General features: G+C 41.4%; 2 protein-coding genes across 2 annotated transcripts; one reads left to right on the plus strand and one right to left on the minus strand.

The window, feature by feature from the left end:
- Positions 1–1,162: 1,162 nt before the first annotated feature.
- Positions 1,163–15,507, minus strand: appbp2 (amyloid beta precursor protein (cytoplasmic tail) binding protein 2). The gene is made up of 13 exons (XM_053422791.1): positions 15,113–15,507; positions 11,794–11,882; positions 11,136–11,287; positions 8,919–9,042; positions 8,249–8,417; positions 8,037–8,126; positions 7,798–7,865; positions 7,610–7,715; positions 7,387–7,511; positions 6,794–6,879; positions 5,907–6,097; positions 4,896–5,061; positions 1,163–4,716 (listed from the first exon to the last, which is right to left on the minus strand). The coding sequence occupies exons 1-13, from the start codon at positions 15,248–15,250 to the stop codon at positions 4,454–4,456; spliced, it is 1,767 nt and encodes a 588-aa protein (XP_053278766.1). The 5' UTR covers positions 15,251–15,507; the 3' UTR covers positions 1,163–4,453.
- A 2,635-nt stretch (positions 15,508–18,142) lies between these two features.
- LOC128440164 (protein phosphatase 1D) lies at positions 18,143–25,955 on the plus strand. The gene is made up of 6 exons (XM_053422792.1): positions 18,143–19,735; positions 20,606–20,834; positions 21,678–21,802; positions 22,590–22,771; positions 23,483–23,707; positions 24,783–25,955. The coding sequence occupies exons 1-6, from the start codon at positions 19,237–19,239 to the stop codon at positions 25,161–25,163; spliced, it is 1,641 nt and encodes a 546-aa protein (XP_053278767.1). The 5' UTR covers positions 18,143–19,236; the 3' UTR covers positions 25,164–25,955.
- Positions 25,956–26,876: the final 921 nt, after the last annotated feature.

Below are 26,876 nucleotides of genomic sequence, written 5' to 3' on the forward strand. Positions count from 1 at the left end.
TGTTCACTTTTATTGAATATGTGTCGGGCAGCACGGTGGTTAGCACGGTTATCTCACAGCAAGAAGGTTCACATTTTGAATCGCTACCCCCCCCAATCCCAAACACTACAGATTGATTCAATTGGCTGTAAGTGTGATTATGAGAGTGAGTGCTTGTTGGCCCTGTGATGGGCTGGCATGACCTGTGCTGGTCTCGCCCAATGTCAGCTGGGATTTGGCTCAAGCTCCCCCGTGATTATAAAGATAATAGATGGATGAATCTGGGGCAAGTGAGCTTTATTTTACTTTTTTAACAATAACCCCATTTGTGGTAGATGGATACTCCTGGAATGTCACCATACTTCTAATCAGTTTAGAATGTGGATACTTGATATTTCAGCTGAATGGACCTCATGTACCAACAGTCTGTGTTGGATTGGTCTGTGCAGGCCGAAGTCTCACCCCCAAAACTTCATTCATTGATTTGTATGTGCATTTTTAGCAGGGCTGCCATGTACCAAGTCTGCAACATTAAACTCCTGCACGAAATATTCAATTTCAAATTCAACCACTTTCAATGACAAGTCTATTTTGAAAAATGTTAAAGGCCTCATGTTTTGAGGTGTTACTCTTACTCTCACTATTTTAACATATAAGGCACCTAATAGTATTTATAACAACTATTTAGCATCATTTAGTTATGCTAAAAAGTTATACATCAGTGTTTATTTTGTAAACAATTATTTTATGTATATTTATTTTCAGCTTTGATATTTATATACGATTTGTTCAAAATGGATTGTGGGTATTTAAGATGGTGACTCTGCTCTTCATCAGAAGTCTTGAGGAAGAGTGCTTGATACATCACTGGTAAATCAATCCTTTTAGTGGGATCTTTAGCAAATGTTTATCAGTCCAGTGCCCGTGAACCAATTACTTTACTGGATGTATGTGTTCTAATGTTTTTATATAAAAACAACCAGCCATTCAAACTTATATTCACATGTACAAGCAATTTAGAGTCTAATAATGAACCTGCATTATCTTTGGACTGAGGGAGGAGGCTGGAATAAAGCCAGACAGGTTGTACATGTACATCAATGTTAATCTGTCAGACATTTTTCTGGGCATGTTTCATTTCACCGGGATGTTAAAGGTGTGAATACAAGAGAGATCCATGTGGTGTTTGTGATCAAGGATACACTTTAAGTTTTAATGTTTTTGCAGCTAACAGTGAAGCAGTAACAAGACAACAGTGAAACATTCCCTCATCACATTTTGTGGCAGTCACATTGTCTGAACTGAAAGGTGGGATCACAGCTTTAACATTTGTCCAACGTCCACAGCCAGCCCCCGCCCTGACTCGCCACCCTGACTCGCCGCCCCTCCTCTAGCCCTTACAACTATTTCATTCCCTTTCAGATCACACTGATGACAGTCAAACCCTGTCTCCTACATTCCACCAGTCAGCTGATTTATCGAGGTCATATTAAAGGAAAGACACTCTCAATACATTTAAACACTGCTTTAAAACACGTCTGAGTCCATCGTCTGAAATGTACTTTTCTTTTTCCTGTCAGCCCAACAGAAAATGTGACATCATGGTGAGATACTGACACTTCAGGTTCAGTATAGACTGTAAACACTTCATGTCAAAATCAATGGGAACAGATTTGTTAAACTTTTACAGGTGGCACAGAGACAAATCTGTCACCACCACAGAAGAAGCATGAGTCTCTTGCCAGTGGGGTAAACACAGCAGCCCTAACAGACTGAAGTTCAACAAGTAGAGAAATGACCTTTGATTAAAGTGTAGCAGAGGATGAGACAGATCGAATGAACACAACATCTTAACGATGCACGAGTATCTCAGGGTAGATTTTTCCCAATTTTTGCAATTTTTCTTCACAATGATAAGAAATGTATTGATCATTGCCATAAGCCCCGCTCCACAATAACACACATCTGCGAAGAGGATGAATGAATGAGGGGAGAGGGAGGGAGAAGATGATGAAGGGGTGAGGTTTGGGATGAAGGCCGGAGAAGAGGATGAAGGTAGGAAGGAGGATGAAGGGATACGAGTAGGAGGGAGGGAGGGGCGAAGAGGATGAATGGGTGAAGAAAGGAGGGAGGGTGACTAGTGAACTTGATTTAATAACTACGTCTAGTTTACATACACTGTGCAAACGTCCCGTCACTGAGGGGGTTGTATTGGGGGGGGGGGGGGGGGGTGCCTGTAGAAGCACCATGAGTGGAGCGGAGCGTCCTTTAAGGGGACTAAGGCTGGACCTCCTCAGCTGGACCCACTGACTCACATCACTGCTCGAGGGAGAGATGTGTCACAGCACTGAAGCAACATCACGACAAAGCTTCATTTCTTCAGTCATTAAAAAAACAGTGGGGTACGTGAAGGCATCACGTTTTCAGTAATGTTGCAGACATTTATGCCAAAATCTGTTTTCCAGCTGGACATTCACACATTCCATCAGGACGCACTGTTCAGAGCAAAATCCCATCAGTTATCTCTTTACACATTTACTGTATTTTTGACTGTAGAGTTACATTCATTTTACCCTTCATTGTAATGAGTCACTGTAAATTAAAGTAGGATTTTACCTTGAATTGTTTTGGTTTGAGTTACCAGCCATGATCACCTCTGACAGTATGAAAGTTTAACAGACGAAGCAGGACTGATGAAATCTAATCTACAGGAGAAATGCTACATACATTCATGTGTAAGATGTGTTGTGTAAGTGAAATTCTATGTTAACTATATGAATAACCAATGGATCCTTAAAATATGGGTAATATCGAAGATTTTGTTAATGCAATGTGTCAGCCGATTCAACATTGTTCAGCTATGAAAATCTGGTGAAAGTTCGGGAAACTCTGCGCTACGGTTAAGTGAGACAAATCCTCTTTTTAAATTAAATGAGTCAACTGATCCTTTCAATATGAGGTGGACCAGTAGCTAAGCAGCAACATCAATGAAGTATCAGATTGGTGGGAAAGATGATTTTTACCGATGAGGAAGTGACCGTCACAGTTTTAGGAGCTGCACTGAGACAGTTCAGCTGTGAGAGGAAACAAAAGATGAGATTTTGGTCGTAAACACTTTGACTGATGGAGGCAAAAAGTCCAGTAAAAAACCCATATACATGGATCCTTGCATTTATGGGATATTGGAGTGGAAAGGAAAGGCCAGATGCACAGGTACACATACACTCACATACACACCACATTTTTGTACCCATTGTAGTACCCTTAAGGGTATACGTTTATTTAGCACTTAGAAGTATGGGTCCGTCTACAGACATAACTGCAAGCTGGTGTAAGGCTGGTAGTCACCAGTGGAGCACTTGGGCACCCAGAGTTATATCTGTGAATACTGACACCCACACACAAACAGACACACAAAGCCACACCTTCACATGAACAAAGAAGGGGAGGCTTTTAACCTCTGTACATGTAGCATCATCCTCTTTTCACTCCGAGTCATGTCCCTTGTTTTTAAAGAAAGTGTTGACTTGTTTACTCAGTAAGGAAAGCATTAACAAAGGGCTACATAAACACACTTCTGTATATAAGTTATTGGCATTTTAATGATGCTATGTCAGGACTAAGCTGGAAAAAACAGATAAAATAAATTGAAAACAAACCTGTGAAGCCCGTTATGTGTGTAACAATTTACCCACTGGTTCAACACATTCCACTGTTTAATCTCCACCAAGCAGTTCATAACAAGGTCCACTTTCATTTCCTTGCAAAAGAAATAACAAAGAAGCCTTCAACTGAAATATAAGTGTACAATCTGCAGTATCATTACACTGTACAAGTGTCAAATATTAGACAACTTCCATCTGTGATCCGATGAGTTATGATGCTGATGGATGTGGGCTTGAACACATTTCTCAAGTGGGGTCCAGATGCTCTGTAATTCACAATCCTGGAGAATATGGTTTTGTTCTGCAATGAGTGTCATGGCATTAAGAGCTACTCTGGCTCAAATACAAAAGCAATAATGTCCTCAGATTCCAAACTGAAAAGAAAAAGGCAAGCAGGGCTAGTGAGGAGAAGGGGTCATTAGTCATCCTCTCAGGATGTTTGAGGTCTTTTTGAACCCCCACCCCCACCTCAGTCATGGGTTCTCCTTCTCTTGGAGAAACGGAACAGTATTATCTGTGAGGTGAAGCTGCATCCTGTCTGAAGTTGCATCCTGGTGGTTTGTCTGGGTGTCAATGAGGTTTGACAATGGTGTTATCTCTACTGTGTGTGTTCGTGTGTGTGTGTGTGTGCGCGCGCACACTGGCAGCTTACAGTTGACCACACCAGCCAACTCATTTGCCAGTGATGCTTTGATTAACTGTGTATCACTAATTATTTGTGTGCCACTGAAGCATCACATTTGGGCTCATTTCGCATCTTCCCCAGGCTAATCCCCACGTGTCTGTTTTTCCTCTCATCACTCATAAAATCAGCCGAGACAGGGGCGGGTGGGGCCTAAGCTCTGAGCCAACAAAAAAGCTTGCACCACCTCCTGGGTCTGCTGGGGCGTAGTGTTGACGTCCTCCAGAGCGTCCGCCACAGCAAACTGCCTGTCCCTAAGCCGATTCCAGTTGGACAGCACGTTGTGGTATTCGAACACCTTCTCGTAATTTCCCACTGAGTTGTAGAGTTTGATCAGGCCTCTGTAGTCGTACTCCAGCCCACTGTAACCCTCTCCAAACAGTTTCTTACCTGTGAGGACAAAGCAATTTTTACATATCGAAAGAATCATTTCATACTACCTACAAGCTTATCAGGATATTAGTAATCTTTTTTACAGCACTGGGTCCTGGCATGGCTTAAAATCTCCACATTTTCTATTAAGTAACTAAAACAGTATCTGTTTCCTTGTGAAAAAAAAAGTAACTGACCAATAGCGATGGAGCGCAGGTAAAGCCTCTCTGCGTCTTCATACTGGTTCATGTCGTAGTTGTAGAGAGATGCCAGGTGGCCAACAGACAGAGCCACCTCGTAGTCCTCGTGGCCCAGGAGCTGCTCCTTGATCTGAATGGCTTTAATGTGCATCTCCTCTGCCTCCTGGTGAAATGGTCATCCGTAGGACCAGACACAAACACACAGACACACAACAAGGGGAGGTATGGATAAAGCAGCCAAATAAAAATATCCACACAAAGAGAAAAGATTAAATAGTGTCTGTTGTGCAACACAACTGATGGTGTACAATAGTCACTGGCTCTGTTGACACAGTTATGTTATTTTAGGTTGACGTATGGATGTGTCGTGGGGTTAAAGTAAAGTAAGTGCTTTAGCAGGATTATGAGTAGCCTGGCTATAATGGTTGTAAGGTCCCAATACCAATACAAATTTTCATAATTGGTTTATGGTTTAAAGCTCATAAATTCATCTCTTAAATCAAGTTTGATCTAGTCGGTGTGAAGTTGTAGATATAAAGAACGTGAATTATGACTATTCAGGATTAAATTGTTGATATCTGAATCTGTAATTAAAGATTATAATAATATAATAATGCAACTGAATTGTAGATATCTGATGAAAATACAGAAACTTATGTGTGACATGTGACAAAAGTATAAGACCAAATCAAAGGTAATGCTTTGATATATATTTTTCTGATTCTTGTAGCAAATAATATCTATATTTATGGCTCTGAGTAAGGACCAAGGATAAGATCACATGTGATCACAATGATGAGTGGGATGTTTCAATTGAATGTTGAATGTTAGGATTAAATAAATGGATGTAGCTGCATCATGAGTTATGTCATACTGCGATCAGATCATTGTTTGGTGACCCAATTTTTTACTCTGTTTAAAATCAAGGCATGAAAAAAATGTATCAGTCAAGATTATATATAAAACTAATCTTGCAAACCATCTTTTACATATTCAAAATACACAAACCTTGAACTTCCTCATGGACTGGTAGAGCCGTCCTAAATTGCCGTAGTGTTTGGCCGTCTGGACGTTGAATTCTCCGAAGGCCTTCTTGGCCAGTTGAAGTGATGAGAGGTGCAGATCGTGAGCCTCCTGCAGGAGGCGCTCTTCTGTCTCTTTATTGTGGCAGTCGATGGCAATTTCCTCCAGTATCAGGGCTAACAGATGAAAAGAATGAGCAGCAAATATTAGTGCAAATAGCATTAATTGAACCATGGCAAGTAAAAAGCAGCTGCTTGACAGATCTTAAGGTTCTTGAGATACGCACACCGCATATAGACAAAAGCCGTTGACAGAGATGATCCCCGGTTAAAATCCAGAGAATTGGCTAAAGATCTTTCCCAGAGTCTGCCTTTCAAACATGCACAACACCGCCGAGGCTTCTCTGCAAAGATGCGCGTTATTAAGGCGAGAGGTTTAGCAGCCGCGTGCAGCAGACAGAGGCAGGAAGTGATGCATTTACTCTGCCTAGGAGATCACGTGATTTTTGTTTAAAGCACCCGACACCGGAGTCTTCTCTTATCACCACAAACTCCTTTGACATCTTTGTTGGTGTCTTCTACGTGTATGTCACCACTTTTTCTCTATTTAATTTCTCATTTTTGCTTCTGTCACATGCTAGAAGCGTCATTCCCCCCACCTATTTTAATACTTCCAAACACCGCTTCCAACCAACACGTGCATGAGCTGAGCTATTATTCGAGAAATCAATTGAAATGGACACACACATGCACTGTGAACTTGATATGCATTTTAATTGTGTTTATTCACGAAGATTACATCTGAGATGGAGCTAAAGCGCACTTCTCCACTGTGCCCTCCACATCGTGGGCAGTGGCAAATCATCTTCTTACCCTTGACTCTTTTGGAGGAGGCCAGCAGGAGATGGTCCTCAGGCAGAATGTGAGTTATGATGTCTATGGCACGTTCTGCATGGAATCTGAGAAACAAAAACAGCAGCTGTCAAAAATTTGGTATGCAAATCAAGCTAGGCTAAAAACTGTATTCTATTCAGGAAGAACACATCTGGGCAAGTAAAGTGTTTTACTTTCCCAGAAAGTAAAACACTTTAATTTGAAACTCAAATTGCAAAAGTGAATCTCGTAGTCAGGTCAAATTTTTGTAGGCCCATTTGTGTAGTTAATATATATAGGCAGTTAATATAACTGACTGATTTGAAAAAGTGACAACATTTCCTGCTCAGCTCTTTGCCATATCACCAAGTCGACCTCATTGTCTAAAATGATCAGTGCCTTTCAATATATGTAATGGCACACACCCAAAGCATACAGCCACCTTACATTAACACCAGTACAGTGAGTAACAGAACACATCACCACAGTGTGAGTCATTATCATCTGCTTCATCTACAAGGGGGCTCATGTCTAATGTAATTAGTTGGCTGGTCTAGGAGCTGTACCAAGCTTGAGAGATTCATGGTACTCACAGAGCATTGTCAAATTTCCCAGAGCTGTACTGGTGCACATATGATGAGTAAGCCAGATCTTCATGGGCTGTGGCAACGTGGATGTTCTTCCCCCCAAACACAGACTGCCGGATGTCCAGCGCCGTCTGGAATTTTTACAGAGAGAAGAGACTTTATATCAGATATACGTAAAATCAAAAATATAAAAAAAGTATACAATTATAATGCCAATAATTCTCCTTACCTGGTAAATAGCCACTGATTGGCATATGTTGTCAACGTTTAATAGGTAAAATCCATAATCTAGCAGCGTGTCCGAGTACTTGGGATGCTTGTGTCCAAAATGTTCTCTGTAAGACACCACACAGTCAGAATCCATGATATACACGAGAAGAAGAATATTGCTGAGACTTAAGAGACACAGCAGGTTACCTTGCTAGAAACACTGCATGTTTGATCAGCTGCTCTGCTTTTCTGAACTCTCTCTTCACCACGCAGGCCTGCAGCAGAAACACAAGGTCAAACTTCACACGGACTGGAGCTCAAAGGGTTTCCTTTTGATGCTGATGTGTAGTAGTGGAGGCACATTCTGTGCAGACACTGTAACCCTAGCAGTGACTTCATAACATTTTTCAATCGAAATAAATAGAAAGCTACAACTCTAATTCTACCTTGGAGGCTTGCCGGAGGACATCCACCACTACTTTGACAGGCAGCCCTGGAGTTATTTCCTTCATAGCCTCTATACACCACCTGTATGCCTGAGACACAAGGAAACACGTGCAGACAAAATGATGAGCTACAGATTTCTCAACACCACCACCACACGATAAAAGACATTTACTACACATTTTTCAGTCACAGAAAGTTAAAAGGTACATACCTCATCATAGTGGCTTTTGGCGAAGAGCAAGGCACAAAGCTCGCCGTACAGCGCAGCCTTATTGGCCTGATGGCCTTGTTTGGCTAGTTTGTCCATGTAAGACTGAGCGAGCTTGAAGGTCTCCTCTCCCAGATGGTACTTACAATTACCATTGCGGACATGAAGTAGCCTGTGTAAATAAGACCATAAAACTGAGTAACAATCTTAGGTGTGTCCAGCCTATGTTTTTACTGACTTTACTTTTCTGATCTGATGCAACTATAACTCTGATCCGATTCAAAATATGTTTATCCACTCGATAATTACTTATTAATATTTAAATATAATTACTGATCTGTCATTAAGTCACTAAGTGAAGCTGAACCACTTGTTCGAAGATGCTCTGTATCCTCTGCATTCCTGTAGAGGTTTATCAGCCGTAACACAAACAAACTATAGAAGCCAAAGTTTTCTTTCTTGACTTTCTTCACAAGAAAAAAAAAAAGCGACACAAAGTAGTTTCTACAGATTCAGTGGTTGAGGGAGCCCCACATAGATGCTTTGTCTGAAAACATAACAAAGACTAAAACTAAGTTTGGAGATTTTAAATCAAGCAATTTACACATTCTAAGGGTAAGTTATTGGTAAGTATAACCACACAATGAATGTCCACAGCTTTTTTGGGACTGACCTGACGCAGCATTCTACAGCCCGGTAGCAATGGAGGACCTCACTGTGCAGCGTACACAGCTGCAGGCACGAAAGAAATACTTTCTCTGCATCTCCATACCAACCCGCATCAGACAAGAATCCACCTGTAATCAAAGAGCATCCGATTACTTCAGCGTCACCCCTGGTAACTGCTCGAAATGTTAGTGGTTCGAGAAAACGTTCAATTTCAATTTACAAATTATTTAGGCCCAGTCATTTTTTTTTTTTTTTACAGCCTAATGCTAAATCTAATTTATTTTGTTTTTAAACCCATATCAATTAATTCTTAAAGACACCTTTCTCTAACAAATGAAATTGAGCTGATGTTCCTGAGGAAGGCTACACAAATATTTCTGCTGAATTAAATGGTCCCAGGGCCCTCCATGATTCTTACATGAAAGAAGTTTATAATAACCAGAACTCTTCAAAGTGTTGATTCCAGGTCAAACTGAGAAAGCCCTGGACAACAGAGGTGACCAAGAAAAACCTAATGGTCACTCTGAGGTCCAGAGATCCTGTGTGGCAATGGAAGAAACTTTAACTGTCACCTCAGCACTCTAGTGATATGTGCTTCATGTCAGAGTGCTTAGACAAAAGCCTCCTCTCATTGAGAGACACATGAAAGCACTTAAAGGACTCAGACTGTGAGAAACTACATTCTCTGGTCTAGTGAAACCAAGACTGCACTATATGGCCCCAATTCTATTATTGCATCTAGAAGAAACCAGGCACCTTTCATCACCTGCCCATCCCAGAAGTGAAGCGTGGTGTCTGCAGCTTTATGCTGTGCATGTTTTTCAGCAGCAGAAAATTTGGATTTCTGTATCTAATGGATTGAGGTAAAACGGAACAGAGTAAAGAAAAGAGATATTGTATAATGAAAACCTTGTGTACACACAGTATGACCTCAGACTGAGCCACAGGATCAACTTCCAACAGGACAACAACCCTGAACACAAAAACAAGAAAACACAGGAGTGGCTTAAGGACAACTCTGTGAGTGTCCTTGATTGGCCCATTCAGACCCTATGGCCCAGTGTAGGTTACAAAATGAAGCCTCCTGAGAAGTAAGCAGAGGTTTTATCCCTGCTGAAGCCAGCTATTGATCTGGCCAATGAAAAGCAGGAGCTGCTAAATAAAGGGCCTGTGGTGGGAAATAAAAAGCAAACTATTAATTTGACCTAAGTAGTAACCCAGGAATCTAAGCTAGCTTCAGCAGTACAGTGGATACTAGTCTGACTGCTCATAAGGTTCCCTGACCGGTAACTAGCACACCAAGGCTAGCAACCCTCATTATTGGCTACCGGATTGGCTGGTTACTAGCATTTCAAGGCTTTCTACAAAACTGAACAGTGCTGTTCATACTGCCGGTGTAGCTGTGGAGCTCATCTATTGCTTAACTGCCTTAAAGGTAATGGTTGTATGCCACATAGGCTGTTTTCAGACATGACCTGTGGGTAGAATCCAGATAATTGGCTAGGGAGTTTACCGCTTTCCCAACAGCAACAAACCTTCTGCATTATTCAGACAGTGACATATTAATTCCACTGCGTAGATCATGTGATTTTCTTGACAACACACAGTCACTGTGTGACACTGCTTTTTCAGTGGGAGATATTTTTTTCCTTTTTGTGTCTGCTGCGTATTAGAAGCATCATCAACCCAAAGAGGCTCCGGATAAGACTTTCTCCAATCGGCCCCCTACTATGAAGTCTGTATAAAGTCAGAACAATTCAATGCTAGAACACAGCGGGGTATTCACCACCAGAAAGTGGGTGGGTGGTGGCGCTTCTAACATGCGACAGACACAAAAATGAAAAAAAATGAAAAGAAAACATATCTCTCATGAGAAGGCAGTGACCCATACATAGAAGAGACAGACAAAGATGTCAAGAGAGTTTCTGGGGACACGAGCCGACACCGGTGTCTGTGTATTGTCAAGAAAGTCAGGTGATATACGCAGCGGAATTTATACGTCAGTTCCTGCCTCTGCCTGCAGCTCCACTTCTCGCATGATTAGTACAGAGGATTTGATGCTATTGTGCATGTGTGAAAAGCAAACTGCAAGTGATCTCTAGATCCAATTCTCCCGACTTTATCCACAGGTCATTCTGAAAACTGCTAGTGTGTCTCTGTATCTTTGTCTCCATGTTCAAATTTCTGTGTAAAACCCTCGGCACCCTTCCCCAACATTTACCCAGCACAAAGCCAAACTGGATGGCCTTCTCTTTGACGTGGGCATCAGACTCTGCGATGTAGGAGCAGCGGCGGCTGAAGGAGTTGGCCAGAACTGAGGCAACTTTCACACCATGGTCCATTAGGGCCTGGAAACAGTGGTGCAGGAGGTGTCTGCAGAAAAGAGGAAAAAGACATGGACCATGTCAGTTTTGGGAAAACTACAAGTCAGTGATCTTGACAGACCAAACGTCTGGCCACTTAATGAATTACAATGCTGATGACTACAGCTGTTCAGCCTGCAGTCGTAGGCCTCATTTACATCAAGCCTGTCGATGCAGTTTGGAACAACCCACAGCAAACAGATAACAATAAAAGAACATCAATAATTTACCTTCACCAATCAAATTGTACAGAGCTTTCATGTCTCACATCAAGGTCAAAATTGTTTGCTTTCACAGATCTTTGCCCCATTTTTTAAGAGGACTATAGCTGAGGAGAAGCCATGGTTTATACATTAGGTAAAGGATTTCTGACATTATCCACTATTAAGTTAATGCAGTTTACAGTACGTACAGCATGAACCGCTTATTTTGCAGTCTGTTTAAATAGACTAAAAAGATGGGTCCTTGTGAAAGGTAAAAGCTTTCAGGCACAGCTTAGTCCCTTTGTGTTTTTACCTTTTGTCTGAGGCCCGCAGAACTTTAGCAAACACCTCCAGCTCACAGAACTCTCCTCCGAGCTGGCAGAGTCGGCCCTGCTGATAAAGCTGGACCACAAAGAGATGGAGGTAAAGGTTAGCATGAGTGTCACTGACAATGATCCAGATGTCATCTCTTCCATTATAATACAATGTTGAATCCATTGGTAATAACTAATCTGATTAATAATGTTAAGGTGTTACATTTTTAATCGTACTTTCTATTATGGGTGTGTTTTAAGTTTAACTTTAGAAAATGCTGTGTGCTGTTCGGGGAGTTCAAACAAATTAAATTGCTGATGTCTGGCCTGTCATCAAAATGCACTGAGCTGGAAGTTGTTATATTCAATGGCTTTCTGTGGTGGGGTCTCTGGGGGACAATACCAGTCTCAGCTGTGTCTCTCAACTGCATTTATTGGGTCGAGTCTCCCTTAATATCAGAGGGATCTTTATTTCTCTGAGAGACTGGATCCTGTTATCCAAGCCACAGATGAATAGTTGACTAGTGACATGTTTTTATTTTGTTTGTGCCAGTTTAAAGTTCCACGTTACTATGGATCCGAGGGCTTTAAACTCCAGTTACACTGGCTGATGAGCAGCTAATTTATCAGAGCGGTGGTGAGGGTTGGTGGAAACCGCAATCTATTTCTTTTTTTAGTGCTAAATGACAACTCAAAGAACAGATGAAGGAAAATGTACTTGATTGTGTACATGAAGTCAGCAGTTGCAGGCGATTAGCCCACATAGTTTGGGGTGTTACCTAATGCCTGTAAAGATAATGACATTTATATCAGTCTTAGCTGGATTGTGTTTATTACTCACATCAGCATGCTAACATGCCTAACTATGATAGATAAATATTAGCATGATAGAACTGTGAGCATGCTGATGATAGCATTTAGTTTAAAGCAACGTCACTGTCACTGCTAACTACTGAACTGAGGAGAGTTTCAGACACATTATTATGTGTTGTCAGCAACTCCTTATTTTAGTTTTATTAGTGTAACCATGACGGTGAACCAGCTGATAGCACTACTTTCTATTGTACACATTTTTTGCCTTTACTTTATGAAAAAGAGAGAAACTCCTCAAGAATCTCATTAGGAAGCAGTTTTATTAAAAAAGTTGATGGCCAAATTGAATGTTGGTGTTTTTTAACGTTTTGACTTAGTCTTACCAAGTTCATAATATTGATTAAAGCTGGCCAAAAACGTTGGTTCAAATAAAGTTTAGCTTGATCATCAATATCTATGCATCAGCACACATTATTGAATCTGGTTTAATGATCCTCCGATTAATCAGGGTAGAGTACATGTGGGAATATACCTGGTTATTCAACAGTTCCTATCATACACGGTTATTCTGTTGAGTCAGCTTGTTTGGAAAAAGACTAACACGTTAAATAAGGACAGAGAGAGAGAGAGTATGAGCGAGCACAACAGTTTCACAAAGTGAGCAAAAGAAGGTGAGAATCAGAAATCAGGAATATTAAATGAAACGGGTAATGCAATATGTTATATTTTATACCTCTTACTTAGTAAAGCAATTCGGTCAATCAAGTTGTAAGTGTGCTATATAAATTAAGTTGACATTGACATAATATAGTAATGAATGTGAGTAACTGTGTGTGTGACACATATGGTGCTACAGTTGTAGTTTCCTGTCTTCGTGAAAAGTGATAACCAGAGAGTAACTTCGGCGATAAACTCCCACAAATATATCAACAGGTTTCATAAATCATACACCTCATTTAACACTCCAAGAATTACAGCAATTCATTATGATGACTTTCTGTACATGTCCCACCTACATGAGTACAATCAAACTTAATAGTAGTAAGCATAACCTGTAGTAGAGTATGTGACAGTAGAATGCCAGTATCTTCTCAGAGTTTACACAGGTAATATTTAAAACAATGCAACTAAACGTTCATTTAATCAAGCATTTTGGTGACCTGCGCGGACTGTCACTTATTTAGGAGAGAGACGACAACGCACCTCGGGTCAGAGCTGGGTTAGCTTGGCTCGTGTCTCAGGTCTCTTACCTTTTAGTAACTACCATACTATAACATGAGCTTAACTACACATTTCATTACTGACTTAAGTAATGTGACTACTGCTAATGGCAAATACTTTGACTGTGGAAAAATAATGGTTCTTCTATCACACATCAGGGGAGACACATTACCACGTCAAACCCACTCTGCTAGACTGAGTAACATACACAGGCGTATTTGGGCTGTTGAAACACTGGAGATGGGTGATCCCAAAAAAATAACTAGCCATCTTTTATTAATATAGTTGTCAAGTCTTTGTTTACCTCTACGGACACACAGGGATGTTAGATTAGAGATGGAAGATAGAGCTCATAGAGGGACAGAGAGGAGGCAAGGAGAGCAGGAGAGGAAAGACAGAAATATAACCGAAAGCGATGTAGTCTGAATGGGCTCTAGATTGGCCTAATAGTCAAACCCTTTGTTGTATCACAATTTAAATGGCAACTCTATCTATTTTTTTTACTGTAAAAAAAATAAATATACTTAATATATACATGAAAGTATGCATTATTTTGTAACACACACACACACACACACACACACACACACACACACACACACACACACACACACACACACACACAGTGAATGGGCTGTCTGATTGAGGTGTATGACCTTAAGTTGCCAGCTATAGATTTCTTTGGCTGACACCTGAAAAGCAAACTGTACTCCTCAGTACTCTCAGTATTTCTGACCGAGGCCCGGCTCAGGGCTCAGAGGCACCATTGTTTACACTCGTCTTGTTTCAATGTGACCGTTAACCTAATAAAATGTCATGGGAACTAACTGAATATAATGTTCAGATTGATGTTTCGTAATATGTAAACTTGTTGTCTGAGGGGAATTAAGTGCAAGCTAAGTAGAAGCTCGGACATATCACAACAAGTATATTTGCCATGGAACGGCTCCATGAAATGAAGTCAAAAACTGTTTACTTGTGACAACACGGACACTATTCATTTACAGTCCCTAGTGTAACTAGCTACAGGATCGATGCCTCTGAATGATCCACGTTGAACGAGCGTTCACCATACAGACGAACAAGCTAGCTAGCTAGCTACCACGACTTGTAAAGAAAACATAGAATGGTGATCTAACTGTGAGCGCTACTCAGCTCAACCGCAGAAAGCAGTTTCTCATCTTCACGAGCTAACGCACTCTGAGCTAACCTTTAAAGCTAGCAGCTGATTAACGACAGTCTGTGGGCTGACACACCTCGAGCCTGTGCAGCTGTGGATCTCACCTTATAATAGACATCGAACTGTATGTTTTCTGGCAGTGACCGTATGTCCCTTCGCGATCGGCTGTAGTTGTCCACCACAGCCGAGATAGCCGTGTTGTACAGTGTCTCTGGGATCCATTCGAGCTCCACCGCAGCCATGTTGTTTTCCCTCTCCAAAAACCCCCCAGCAGCTCCAGCCGTCCCCAGCTCTGCCTACATTAGCTGCCTCACTGCGACGGAAGCACTTCCTCCACGGGTCCTCACACAACATTCGCCTGTAAATGACGATACAAACGTTCGCACCGTCGCCGAGTCCCTGCTACAAGTCGCACAGCTTCTATTGAATCTCCATCTTCCTCGACCCTCCAGCGACACCGTGCCCCCGTCCCGACGCACATATCCACAGGCGCTGACGCACTGACGTCATCGTGCAGTCGATGCGGAAAAACACATTTTACACTGAAAAGGGGGGAAGTGTTGTTTTTGTTTACAAGACATATATTGTCAGTCACCTGTGAAGACCAGAATCATTTACGCCTGAACCAGCGCGGAGAAATGCGCTCCCTGGGCCACAGGTATGATCCAGCCCCACGCCACTACGCTGCCAGGACCGGAGTGGACACAGGAGCTGGGTCCGAACTCATGGGTGCGGATGAGGGGGATTTTGATTAGGGCGAAACAACTGTTGTGTCCCTAACATTTCAAAAGAGAGATTCGCCATCTCGACTGCATTCAGAGAATCTTTTCAAATGGAACCGCGCTGTTTGACTCATTACGGTAAAACCAGCTTTGTAACCATACTTTCACAATTCGATCTTCAAACACATTTCACTCAGTCTTTTTAGTTTGTTCTATTTTTATTCATTTATCACCCAACAATTTGCAGGCACTTTTTGAACTGAATTCAACAGTGTCTCGTCTTCCTGGGGATAACGGTGCATATTTTCGAATGATAGCAGTCTTATAAAGTAGTTCAGTTTACAAAAATATAAATATTAAAAAAATATATAATATTTTTTTTCTATTTAATTTAATTAATTTTTGTATATTTAATTTAAATATAATAAAATAAAATAAAATAATATATAATTTTTTTAATTTAATTTTATTTAAATTAAATATAAAAAAATTAAATTAAATTAAATGGGGGAAAAAAACTGCGCGCGCACATCCTGCGCAGAAGCCCATTGCCTACATCCTGCGCAGAACCGAACTGCGCACATCCTGCGCAGAAGCCCATTGCGCCCATCCTGCGCAGAAACCCATTGCGCAGGAATTGCGCGCGCAATTTTTTTTTTTTTTTAATTTAATTTAAAAAAAAAATTATATTTAATAATTTAAATTTAAGGTTAGGGTTAGCCCTAACCCTAACGCAAACCCTAACCCTAACCCTGCAGTTAATAAGTAATTGAATTCCTGCCAATTTGAAGGGCTCAGTACATTAAGAAGATGGACAAATTATCGTGTGTGTGTCCGTTTCATTCTATGCTGCTTTGCCTTACTTAAAAGTTACATTTATATTTTAGATATTGGATGATTTAACATGCTTTAGAAACCTATTGTTAGAGAATAAACCAGTAGTTTAAAACCTTATCTTCTGCCTTCCAAGATTCACAGTCTGCTGCTGCTTTTGGTTTCCATGTGATGTCTTGAGGCTGCCCCCTGCTGGTTGCTGGGTTCCTCTGCACTCCAACTGTTGTCCTGAATGAGCTTTGCTGATGAAATAATACTGCATAGTCACAGGCTAAACAGCATCCTGGTTTAAATGTTACTATCAACACATCTCCTTTGGTACTCTGTGTGCAACAAGCATACTGTGTCAGGGTGAAAATTGTATTTAATTCCACTGCATACAGTACAAGCGACACAAAAGTTTTGTACTAACAGTAGAAAACTCCCTTCAAAGTCGTACACTACACAATATGGATGATGGGTACACAGTTATAGCGATGGTGGATACTTGTGTATTCAAAACAAATGAGCTGTTAAAAGACCTACCTCTTACAACAGTAACCGTCAAGTATATAAACAATTAGAAGAATTTAGATAAACCATTAATATTAGAAGAAGAGAATTTCCTTATCAAACAGAGAAACTGTCTCTGTTTACACCTTAATATTAATATAGCACAAAAAGCCAAAGCAAAGAATGAAATAATTTCAGTAGACATTCAATTATCTGAAATAGTTTTAATAAAACATCCACTTGTCAAAGTGTAGGTGGGCTATGTCTTGAAAAACAGCTTCGGATTCCTATCACTTATCTATGCACATGTACCAACTTTCTAGAGGCCATGTATGAATTACGAATTGTGAAAATGGGTTTTAAAAACAGAACTGTACTTGTGTAACAGTGTATTGTATATAGGTGCATCATGGTCAGCTGTATAGTCAGTTACAGGTTTTTTTAGTGTGTCGCATTAAAAAGTCATTTAACGTAAAAATTGAAAAAATTAATAAAATCAAAGTCTCAATCTCCTTATTCGCCTTCCCTCAATGTTTCTCCTCCCTCTCCCTCTCTCAGCAGCAAAATGACAGGCTGGAGGTGGGATCACATCAGATACCATGCAGCAATCCAAGTTGCAAACAGAACCTTTCCCGTCGGGTGTTGGAGTACGGCCATGGCGAGTGGACTGGCATATGCCATTCGACTCGACGCCGCTGGATGCACAAAAAGAGAAAATCAAACCTAAACAACAACAACCTCACAACAGTTCCTCATAGCGGCATGATGCATACAAAGAGAGGTATAAAAACCTACTCATTTTGGCAGCATAGTAGGGACATTTGCTGATGTCACCACCCGTGGCTCTGTGGACAGGCAAGCCAGCATCTAAAACATCCTCCTGGAAGGCTCCCTGTGTGAACAGTCAGGCGGCGGCTCGCCCAGAATTTGCGCTTCCGCCTCAGTTGTGTCCCTGACGTACACGCTGCGGTGATAGACTGCGGTTAGAGTCAAAGATTAATCAAAAAAATATTAAATTATCAGGTGCACAATTCAGAAAGCCCCGCAAAGTAGAGGAGGAGAAGAAAGAACAATATAGAGGTAAGAATCACCCCGATTGTGGACATCATTAATGTTTATTTCTGTCGACATGACATGATATGCTATCAGTACGGCTGATTTCAGACTCTTTTTATATTTTTTATTATATTTTTTTATTGTTTTTTATAGCTTACAATTTTGTCTGCCTGTGTGTGCATCTGTATACAGTCCAAACGTTCGCGTTTGCGTGTGTATGTTGGGGGGCGCCAATTTGAAATCTCGCCCAGGGCGCCAGAATTGCCAAGGCCGGCCCTGACCGTGCTTATATGTACCTGACTGGTATAAAGTACGATTTTTACTTGTTACTTTAGTTATAGTATTTTACTTTTGCTTTTCTAATAGTGAATTTCTCTTGGTTGTTCTTTTTCACAAATATTGGTGTTAAAGACTTAATTGCTTTGGGTATTACCATAAATGCTCTGCTTCATGACAAATATTTTCCAGGGAGTCCAGTATTCCTCTGTAATCTCCCATATTGTTTGCAAATGATCACCAATAATAGATGCTATGAAGAAAAATGCACCAATCAAAGACTCCCATATATTACTCATTATTAACTCAACTCCTTTTGTTGAGGTTTCACAGATGGGTATTAATCAAAGCTGGAAGTCAAAGGATAATCCAAACACTGTGGCACCTGTCACTCCTCTTACTGGATTTGATGGAACTGGGGAGTTGTCTTTATTCTCAACAGTTCGACTTTATTAATAGGAAATGCAAACAAAAATCTACCTCTGTTTTAGCTTGAAAGTATTTTCAACAATGTTTTCCTTTTTTTCTGATATTTCGAGTTTATTCCCAATATCTTGTTTTTTTTCTTTATTGGATTTTTTACTCTATCGTCTTTAGTCTCTGAAGGTTTTGTGCTCTGGTCTCAACACTCGGACTTTTGGAAATGAAAAGTGCTTTCTCTAGATGGCAGCAGCGGTCCCATGCCGGGACATGTCTTCGTGCTAGAAGAAGTCAGCCAGTTACGTCATCACTTTTGAGCATGCCTACTAGGACATAAACAAAGGCTGGACGTCGCGCTGCAATAAACTCTCTTCTCTTCTCCTCCTATACAATACCATACATTTTGGGCGTGAGTTATTTCCGGAGATATGGACAACGCATTATTGATGCGAGTGAGTGTGTACACCGACCAAGGAGGGAGGAGATACATGGAAGATGTGACCGAGATCATAGTGGAGCCCGAGCCGGGGGAAGATGAGCCGACGTCGAGTGAGTCGGAGGAGAGCGGCGGGGGAGACTGTACGGTCCCGTCCCAGCCGGAGGTCGGAAATCCACGCCGGGCTGGAGAGCCCCCGGAGTCCCCGCAGGTTTTACATGCAACCCCCGAACCCGAACGGACGGAGGAACCAGCGGACATACGTTCCCCGAGCACCCCGCCAGCTCAGCCCGGTCGCTCCCGCCGCTCCGTGGCGTTCTTCGCCGTGTTTGACGGTCACGGCGGTCGCGAGGCTGCGCAGTTTGCACGGGACTATTTGTGGGAGTTCATGAAGAAGCAGCGGGGCTTCTGGTCCGACTGTGACCGGGAGGTGTCGTCCGCTATACGCAAGGGGTTTGTTGCCTGTCACCACGCTATGTGGAAGAAGCTGCGTAGGTTTACCGTCACTTTCCCAAGTTCTGACATATACATGTATCAGCTGCCTAAACAGTGGTGTAGCCCACATTTACATCCCTGTGTGGATCAGCGCAGAGATGGATTCAAACCTGTAAATCCCTGTACTAGACTGTGGCCTACACCTTCCAACTTTATACCAGAGGGTGGAGAGTGCTGCACAGCAAGCTTCAACCAAAACAGAGTTTAATAGCAAGTTAAAAGTTCCTCTTGTTTTGGCTGTGAAGGTCTGAAAACTGTCCAAGTGCCAGTGGATTCAGTGTCCAGCTTTCTTTTTACTGCTATACAAATACAGATATTCAATGGGAGCAGAGGTTTGAACACTATAAGACACCAGAACTAACATTCAGTTCACTCCATACAAAGCCTGCCACAGTAGATTGTGTGTAATGTCGTTGTCATATATTCCATCTGTTATTTGGACTTACTACACGTGTTATTACTGATTTGAAGAACCTGTTTAGTGTAGTAGCCTGTATGTGCTGTGTCTTACACGCAGCAGGAGTCTGTTCAAGTGTCAGCCTGGATGTGTCTGGACAAGTAAGCTGTTCTCCAGCTGCTGTAGACAGACAGTGTTTCACAGACACTGTGTGTGTGAGTGAGCCACATGTTTGACCTGATAACAGGGTGCAGACCCCCTCCAGGTCAGACTGGGTCCAGTAAGCGGACCTTAAGGCCACAGTGTTGATTTCAATTCATATCAAATGATCTGTAAAGGAGATTAGCAATAGATAAGCACAAAATCATTTGTAGGACCATGTTTCTTCTGGAGTTTAAAGTAAGAAGTTTATAAGCAGCAGATGTTTAAAAGCATAGTAAATATATTTGTCTGTCTTTCATTTTCTCAGCTGAATGGCCAAAGACACTCACAGGCCTTCCTAGCACATCAGGCACCACAGCCAGCGTAGTGGTTATCCGAGGAAATCGCATGTATGTGGCTCATGTTGGGGATTCGGCAGTGGTTCTAGGGATCCAGGATGACCCCTCACTTCCATTCATCAGAGCTGTGGAAGTGACACAAGACCACAAACCCGAGCTGCCCAGAGAGAGGGAGCGTATTGAAGGTCTGGGAGGAAGGTATGGCCTCTGCACTTTCCTAATATCATTAGTCTTTCCTGATGTAGCCCACTTCAGGCTTTGTGAAGAACCATTTTTCAGTCCGGCCTTCACATCATTGCTGAGAACATACACCTTTTAGTCTCCGACAAATGCTGCTGTCAGTCACTAAAGCTGCTTTCGGACATGCAGTTACTCTGTTCCTCTTTTTTTTAACCTTCTGGAACACTAATGGCTAATTATGCTACTTTGAATAGTTTTTTTATTTTATTTGCGGAAATCCTCTTACAGCATATTCATCCTAATGAGTCAGCACCCCCAACCACACCTAACTATACAAAAGAAACAGCTGAAACCAAGGAATGTCTCTCTTTTTATCATACCATACCCTAATGGGCTTCATTAAACATTATCGTCTGAGGTGTTTTTCTTAAATGAGTTATTGTTGATGTTGATAAAACATCATGACCATGTCCTCATAAGTTGTTCTCCTCTTCGGGTAATGTCCTTGGGATAAAGGATATAAAGAAATAAAAGCAAATTTTCAAAAATACAAAATATGCACTGAAACCTCTTGTCTTTTTTTAAAGATAAAAATCATCAGCAAGTGGTTAGGCATTGCAATCTTCCCATTTACTCTGTATGATACTGAACTCAGCATCATTGAATAACATGTGTGTCAGTTATCTGTATATAACAATAGAAGGTGCTACACATCTGCTGTGACTCAAATAAACATTACAAAATAGCGAATTTCTCTTAGATATCAGGTACTTGTGTAATGTGCTTCTTTCAGTGCTCTTATATTTATGTTACTTGTATAACATTTATATATTAATCTGCTTATCTGTTTTGTTTTTGCAGTGTGATCAAGAAATCAGGCGTGAACCGGGTCGTCTGGAAGAGGCCACGGCTAAGTCACAATGGCCCAGTCCGTCGTAGCACGGTCATTGACCAGATACCATTCTTGGCAGTAGCCCGAGCTCTAGGTAAGAAAAGGAGTCATTACAGTCATCTCGGCAAATAGCCTTATAAGAAGGCAGCACCACTGAATGACTGGAATAATGTCTTATTTTTTCTTAAGCGTTAAAACTGTCTCAGAAAATAATAAAATAAACAAAACACTCAATTTAATTAAAACCAGGTTTAAGAGCTATGACTTATCAGAGATGTAAGGTTAACTCTCTTCCTCTTTACCTCTTGTTCACGATGGCCACATTGGTCAGACTGCATGCTCCTCGCGCTATCGTCCACATCTACAAGAATAAGACGATACGGGTCGTACTTATCTCTCCGGCAAAATGATGTTAAACTATATAATCTTGTTTGTTTTCCCTTTCTTAATCATGATAAATGATCTGCTGCATTTTGTTCATTTAGAGTCATAAATGATTTATCAGTTAAAGAAGCTTTTCCTTGGGACGGGTCTGATAATTGAATATTTCTGACGAAAAATAGTTTGGACATTAAAATGTGGGAAAAACCTGAATTGCCCAACTCAATCAACCTGTGCTGTGCGATATTTTTCCTGTCAAACTTGGATTTAAATGTCGTTATTTGGTGTGAGTTTACGCAGGTCTACGTGTCTGAGTGTGTATGTCGGTGTGTGTGTCAGTGCTAGAGAGAAAGGAAGAAAGCGAGCGGAGTCATATCTTAAAACACCCAGAGACCTTTTCCCTTCAAGTTTTGGGACTATCATACAGAAGCTACGTACTTCGGTTATGTTAATCAACCACTAGTGATATATATGACCCAGCATCTCTCCTCATACAACAGGTGATTTGTGGAGCTATGACTTCTACAGCGGGGAGTTTGTGGTTTCTCCGGAGCCAGACACCAGTGTGGTGACCCTCGACCCCAGGAAACACCGCTACATCATCCTGGGCAGTGATGGTCTGTGGAACATGGTGCCACCTCAAGAGGCCGTGTCCATGTGTCAGAACAACAATGATGAGATGGTGAGTGTTGATCTACAACTTTAGAATTAAATGATAGCTTAGTCTGGAGTATTTCGACACCTTTCATCTGTCACATTTTGTTATATTGTAGCCTTTTGTTAAACTAATTTGTAAAAGTTCCCTTATCATTCTACTCTTAGCAATCAGTGGAGTGCTGCAGTGATGGTTGTTTCTCCCACCTACACACAGAATATCTTGAACTCAGCAGGACCATCGTGTTCCTGGTCAAATCTCTTATCAAGTACCTTCTCCACTGATTGCTAACATTGACATAAACTTCTTCCATGTAAGAATCATGGAGGCTTCTGTGGCTAAATAGATATTTTTGTAGCCTTCCTCATTCTGAGCTCTTCAACCTCATGTCTTTTATGCTCCGATCCATTATCAGCTGTGAGGCCTCTTACAGACACGTGGTGTAAACAGAGTTAGAGTGACAGGTACACAGACTAGCGAGTGAAAGAAGTAAGGAATCTTCGGAGCAAAACAGTAACTTAGAGATCTGTCTCATATGTATGTTAATTGTGGCTAGGTAGGTTAATATATTTGAAACTCTTTGAATGCACTGCCTTGTCTATGGTCTTTTGCAGGGTAAGATTACAGAAGCAAACATGTCCTAGAGACCCTATAATGCTACTTGAAAAACCTTTCAAACGAGTAACACTCACCTGATACCAGACCATGTCAGTGTAATAACAGCTTTCTCTGCTTCAGGCACCGTGTGGGGTATCAAGTGCCCGGCAGCTTGTTAGCCATGCTCTTCTGCGGTGGCGCCAGAGGATGTTGCGCGCTGATAACACCAGTGCCATTGTAATCGACCTGCAGGAGCCTGGCACGTCCCAGGACACCCTGCACCTTGAGGAGGTGCTTCTCGACCTAGCCAAGGTGTCCCAGTGTCCTCCCACCTCCGTATCTCGCGCTGACACCCCTCTTCTTCAGGTGAGGGCAAGACACCCATCGAGAAGAGTGCAAAACAATATATGTACATCTGTCTGTATGCCACTGCTCAGACAACCAGGACGTTTCTTTTATTTTCTTATATTTGTCATTTGTGCTGCTGTTGCTCAATGCAAAACGTTCCCATTATTCCAGTTGCTATAAATTATAATGCCTTTGGGCCAGGGACAGCAAGTGGATGAAGGCATTATGTTATTGGCTTGTCCATCCTTTCTTCCCATTCTTGTGAACATCATATCTCAAGAATCCCTTGAGGGAATTTATAATTTGGCACAAACATTAATTTGGACTCACAGATGAACTGATTCGATTTTGGTGGTCAAGGGTCACAGTGACCTCAGGTTCTCGTGAACATGATATATAAGAAACACGTATTTTGAATTTCATTACATCTGGCACAAGCATTAACTTTGACCTGATTAGAATTTAGTGGTCTAAGTTCCTTTGACCTCGTAAAACACTTTTTTTTGCCTTGTGAATGTGTTATCTGAAGAACACCATAAGAGAATCTAATTACTAAAAACTTAATAAACCGGCGTCCAGTGTCTCGGTAGCAGTCAGTGTGGCGGGGTAATTTGCCTTTAGGTTGTAGACTGAGTTGATCATGTCTTCTTTTACATCCTCAGATGAACTACAGTACAACAGCGGGCAGTAACTAGGTCCAATTGGGGATAGTATTACCACTTGTTTAGAATGAGCACTGCACTAGTCCATCCAAATTTGGCACAAAAGTTCACTCAGATGCTTGGATTAACTGATTAGATTTGAGTGTTCAAAGGTCAAGGATACGATGGCCTCACTAATCATGTTTTAGCTCCCTTGAACATAATATTTCAAATCTGTCTTTAGGATCTTGCTGAATAAATTCCCTTAAATTCCTATTATTAATTGTTACAAAATCAACTGTCACAAAATATCTGAATGTCTGTATGTAGACTGAGAATGAACTGGTATACAACCATAGGGTGGTAATTCTAGTTTTATGTTTGAATTGTGACCAACCCCAGTTATAACTGAAGTTTATCATCCCTGTTTCTTTGTTTCTGTTCTGTTGCAGCGGCCTCCAGAGGAAGACTCTCCCTCTGCCACATGTGAGCTCCTCCCTGCCCTGGAGCGACAGGATGGCCTATCAGGAAATGGCAGCCTGTACCACATGAATCTGTCTGACCCGTTTACTCTGACTCCACTGTGTCCAAACAGTAGTACAGAGCTGCCTGGTCAGTCATGTCCCACTGACAGGACAGTTGGCAGCTGGAAACCCAGCAGCAAAAGAACTAATGATGGATCATCAACAGGCCGTTCAGCAAAGAGAACCCGGCGCAGGACTGCCGTCAGGCGTCCCCAGGTCCGACACGACACAGGAAAGAAACAAAAAGAGTCCAATAATGTCTCTCCCATTCTCAAACAGCATAACAAGACCACAGTGTGTGTGTACTGAAATACGGTGTAATGCTTGAGTCCAGGACTCACCTCCTAACCTTACATCATGTTAAATTGGACCCAGGTTCTGTTTGACTGGGGTAAACATGGTTATGGAATTTGTATGTGCCCTAGGTCTCAGGTCCGAGGTTTTAGGTTTACATTTGAAGATGCTCAACTCAAATTTAGCCTTGATGACAAGGATGGGGTGATGGGGACTGGACTAAGACTCTTCTTTGGTGACTTACATCCAGGCCGCACTGGATGTGTGTGGGATACGTGACAGCTGCATCTTCTTCATGTTTTTTGTTCACACAGGGAGCGGGGAGCCCACATTTGCGTCTGGAAACGATGTGATCTGCGCAGCAGGGTTGATACGTTGAATAATGCGGATTGATTTGTTGCGTCTGTGCAGAAAACCTGCCACTGTGTTAAGTGGGAGGTTCTCTGCACAGAGAACTCCATAGCCAATTCTCTGGATTTTACCTGCAGGTCATGTCTGAAAATGTCTGAGGACTACTGTATTTCATCTAATAAAAGTAGCCTATTTACTCAACTTGATGCTAAGACTAAGACTAAGACGTTCATCTTTCAGTCCTAAAAAATAGAAGCTTGTTAAAATAAATTAATGGATTCTGTCAACAGACAACACAAATAATCCGCGATTCCCACGCACCGCTCACACATCCAGTGTGGTCCAAGTGAGCGACTCTGGACTTGACTCAGAAAGCACTCCACTGCCCCTTGTCTCCTGTGGCATTTCTGTCGCCCATGTTTGCAGTTCTTCTCACTAAACTTTCTCTACAGGTTATGGAAAGACTTGTCTTTTCTCAATATCATTGTGTGTTGTTGTTTTAAAATTCCTCTCAGAAATCTTGATTCCCCTCTGTCTGCAAACAATAAGAAGAAGTAAGTCCGACAAATGATGCTGGTGTAAATATTATGCATTTTATAGTTGACTTTTGAGATGTAATGATAACTTCATTGAAAACAAAAATATATATTTTTTTATACATTGTTTTATTGTATAATTATTAGGGCTGTGAAATGATTACAATTTTTAATCAAATTAATCACAGGTTTCTATGGATTAATCATGATTAATCACATTACCGATTTTCTCGGAATATTTTTGACATTTAACTTTTCTTTTGTGCTGCAACTCAGCAGTTCTTCAGCAGTTATCATTGCTTTTCCATATGGAACATTAATATAATCTTCATCCTAAACAATATTCGGGCTCCTTAGCCATTGTGTGGTTGAATAAAACTTTTTTTTTAAAAATCAAACAGAAATTATTTGAGCTTCTTAGCCATAGGATGGTTGACATTTTTTATATTTTTTGTCACACAACCATTAACCACACCATGATACAATCTAATGCCTCTAAAGGTCCTCTTAGCTACTCGGTCTTTAGCCAGTTGGTGAGGCAAACTAACTTGTTCAAATTCTCTGACAGTAAAGCTGACCGCTTCTTTTGCACAATGTGTCCGGCGAGTGAGTCTGGTTTGGCGCATTCCACTTGAACGCCCCTCGCCGACCAACACATGCTTCGCGTTGCGGTGGTTAGGCGGGTATTGCTACGTCGAAACGATAACTTCTCGCAGAGTGTGCATATCACCTTGGTTTTACTGAATGTTCGATCTTTGTTTTTTTGGAACACGATCTTCCCGTCCAGAAGGTCCTCAGGTTCATCAGAATTATCCATGTTGTTTGTTTGTTTGAATGGCAG

This window comes from Pleuronectes platessa, chromosome 5 (assembly GCF_947347685.1).
Source record: "Pleuronectes platessa chromosome 5, fPlePla1.1, whole genome shotgun sequence".
In the NCBI taxonomy this organism is placed as follows: domain Eukaryota; kingdom Metazoa; phylum Chordata; class Actinopteri; order Pleuronectiformes; family Pleuronectidae; genus Pleuronectes; species Pleuronectes platessa.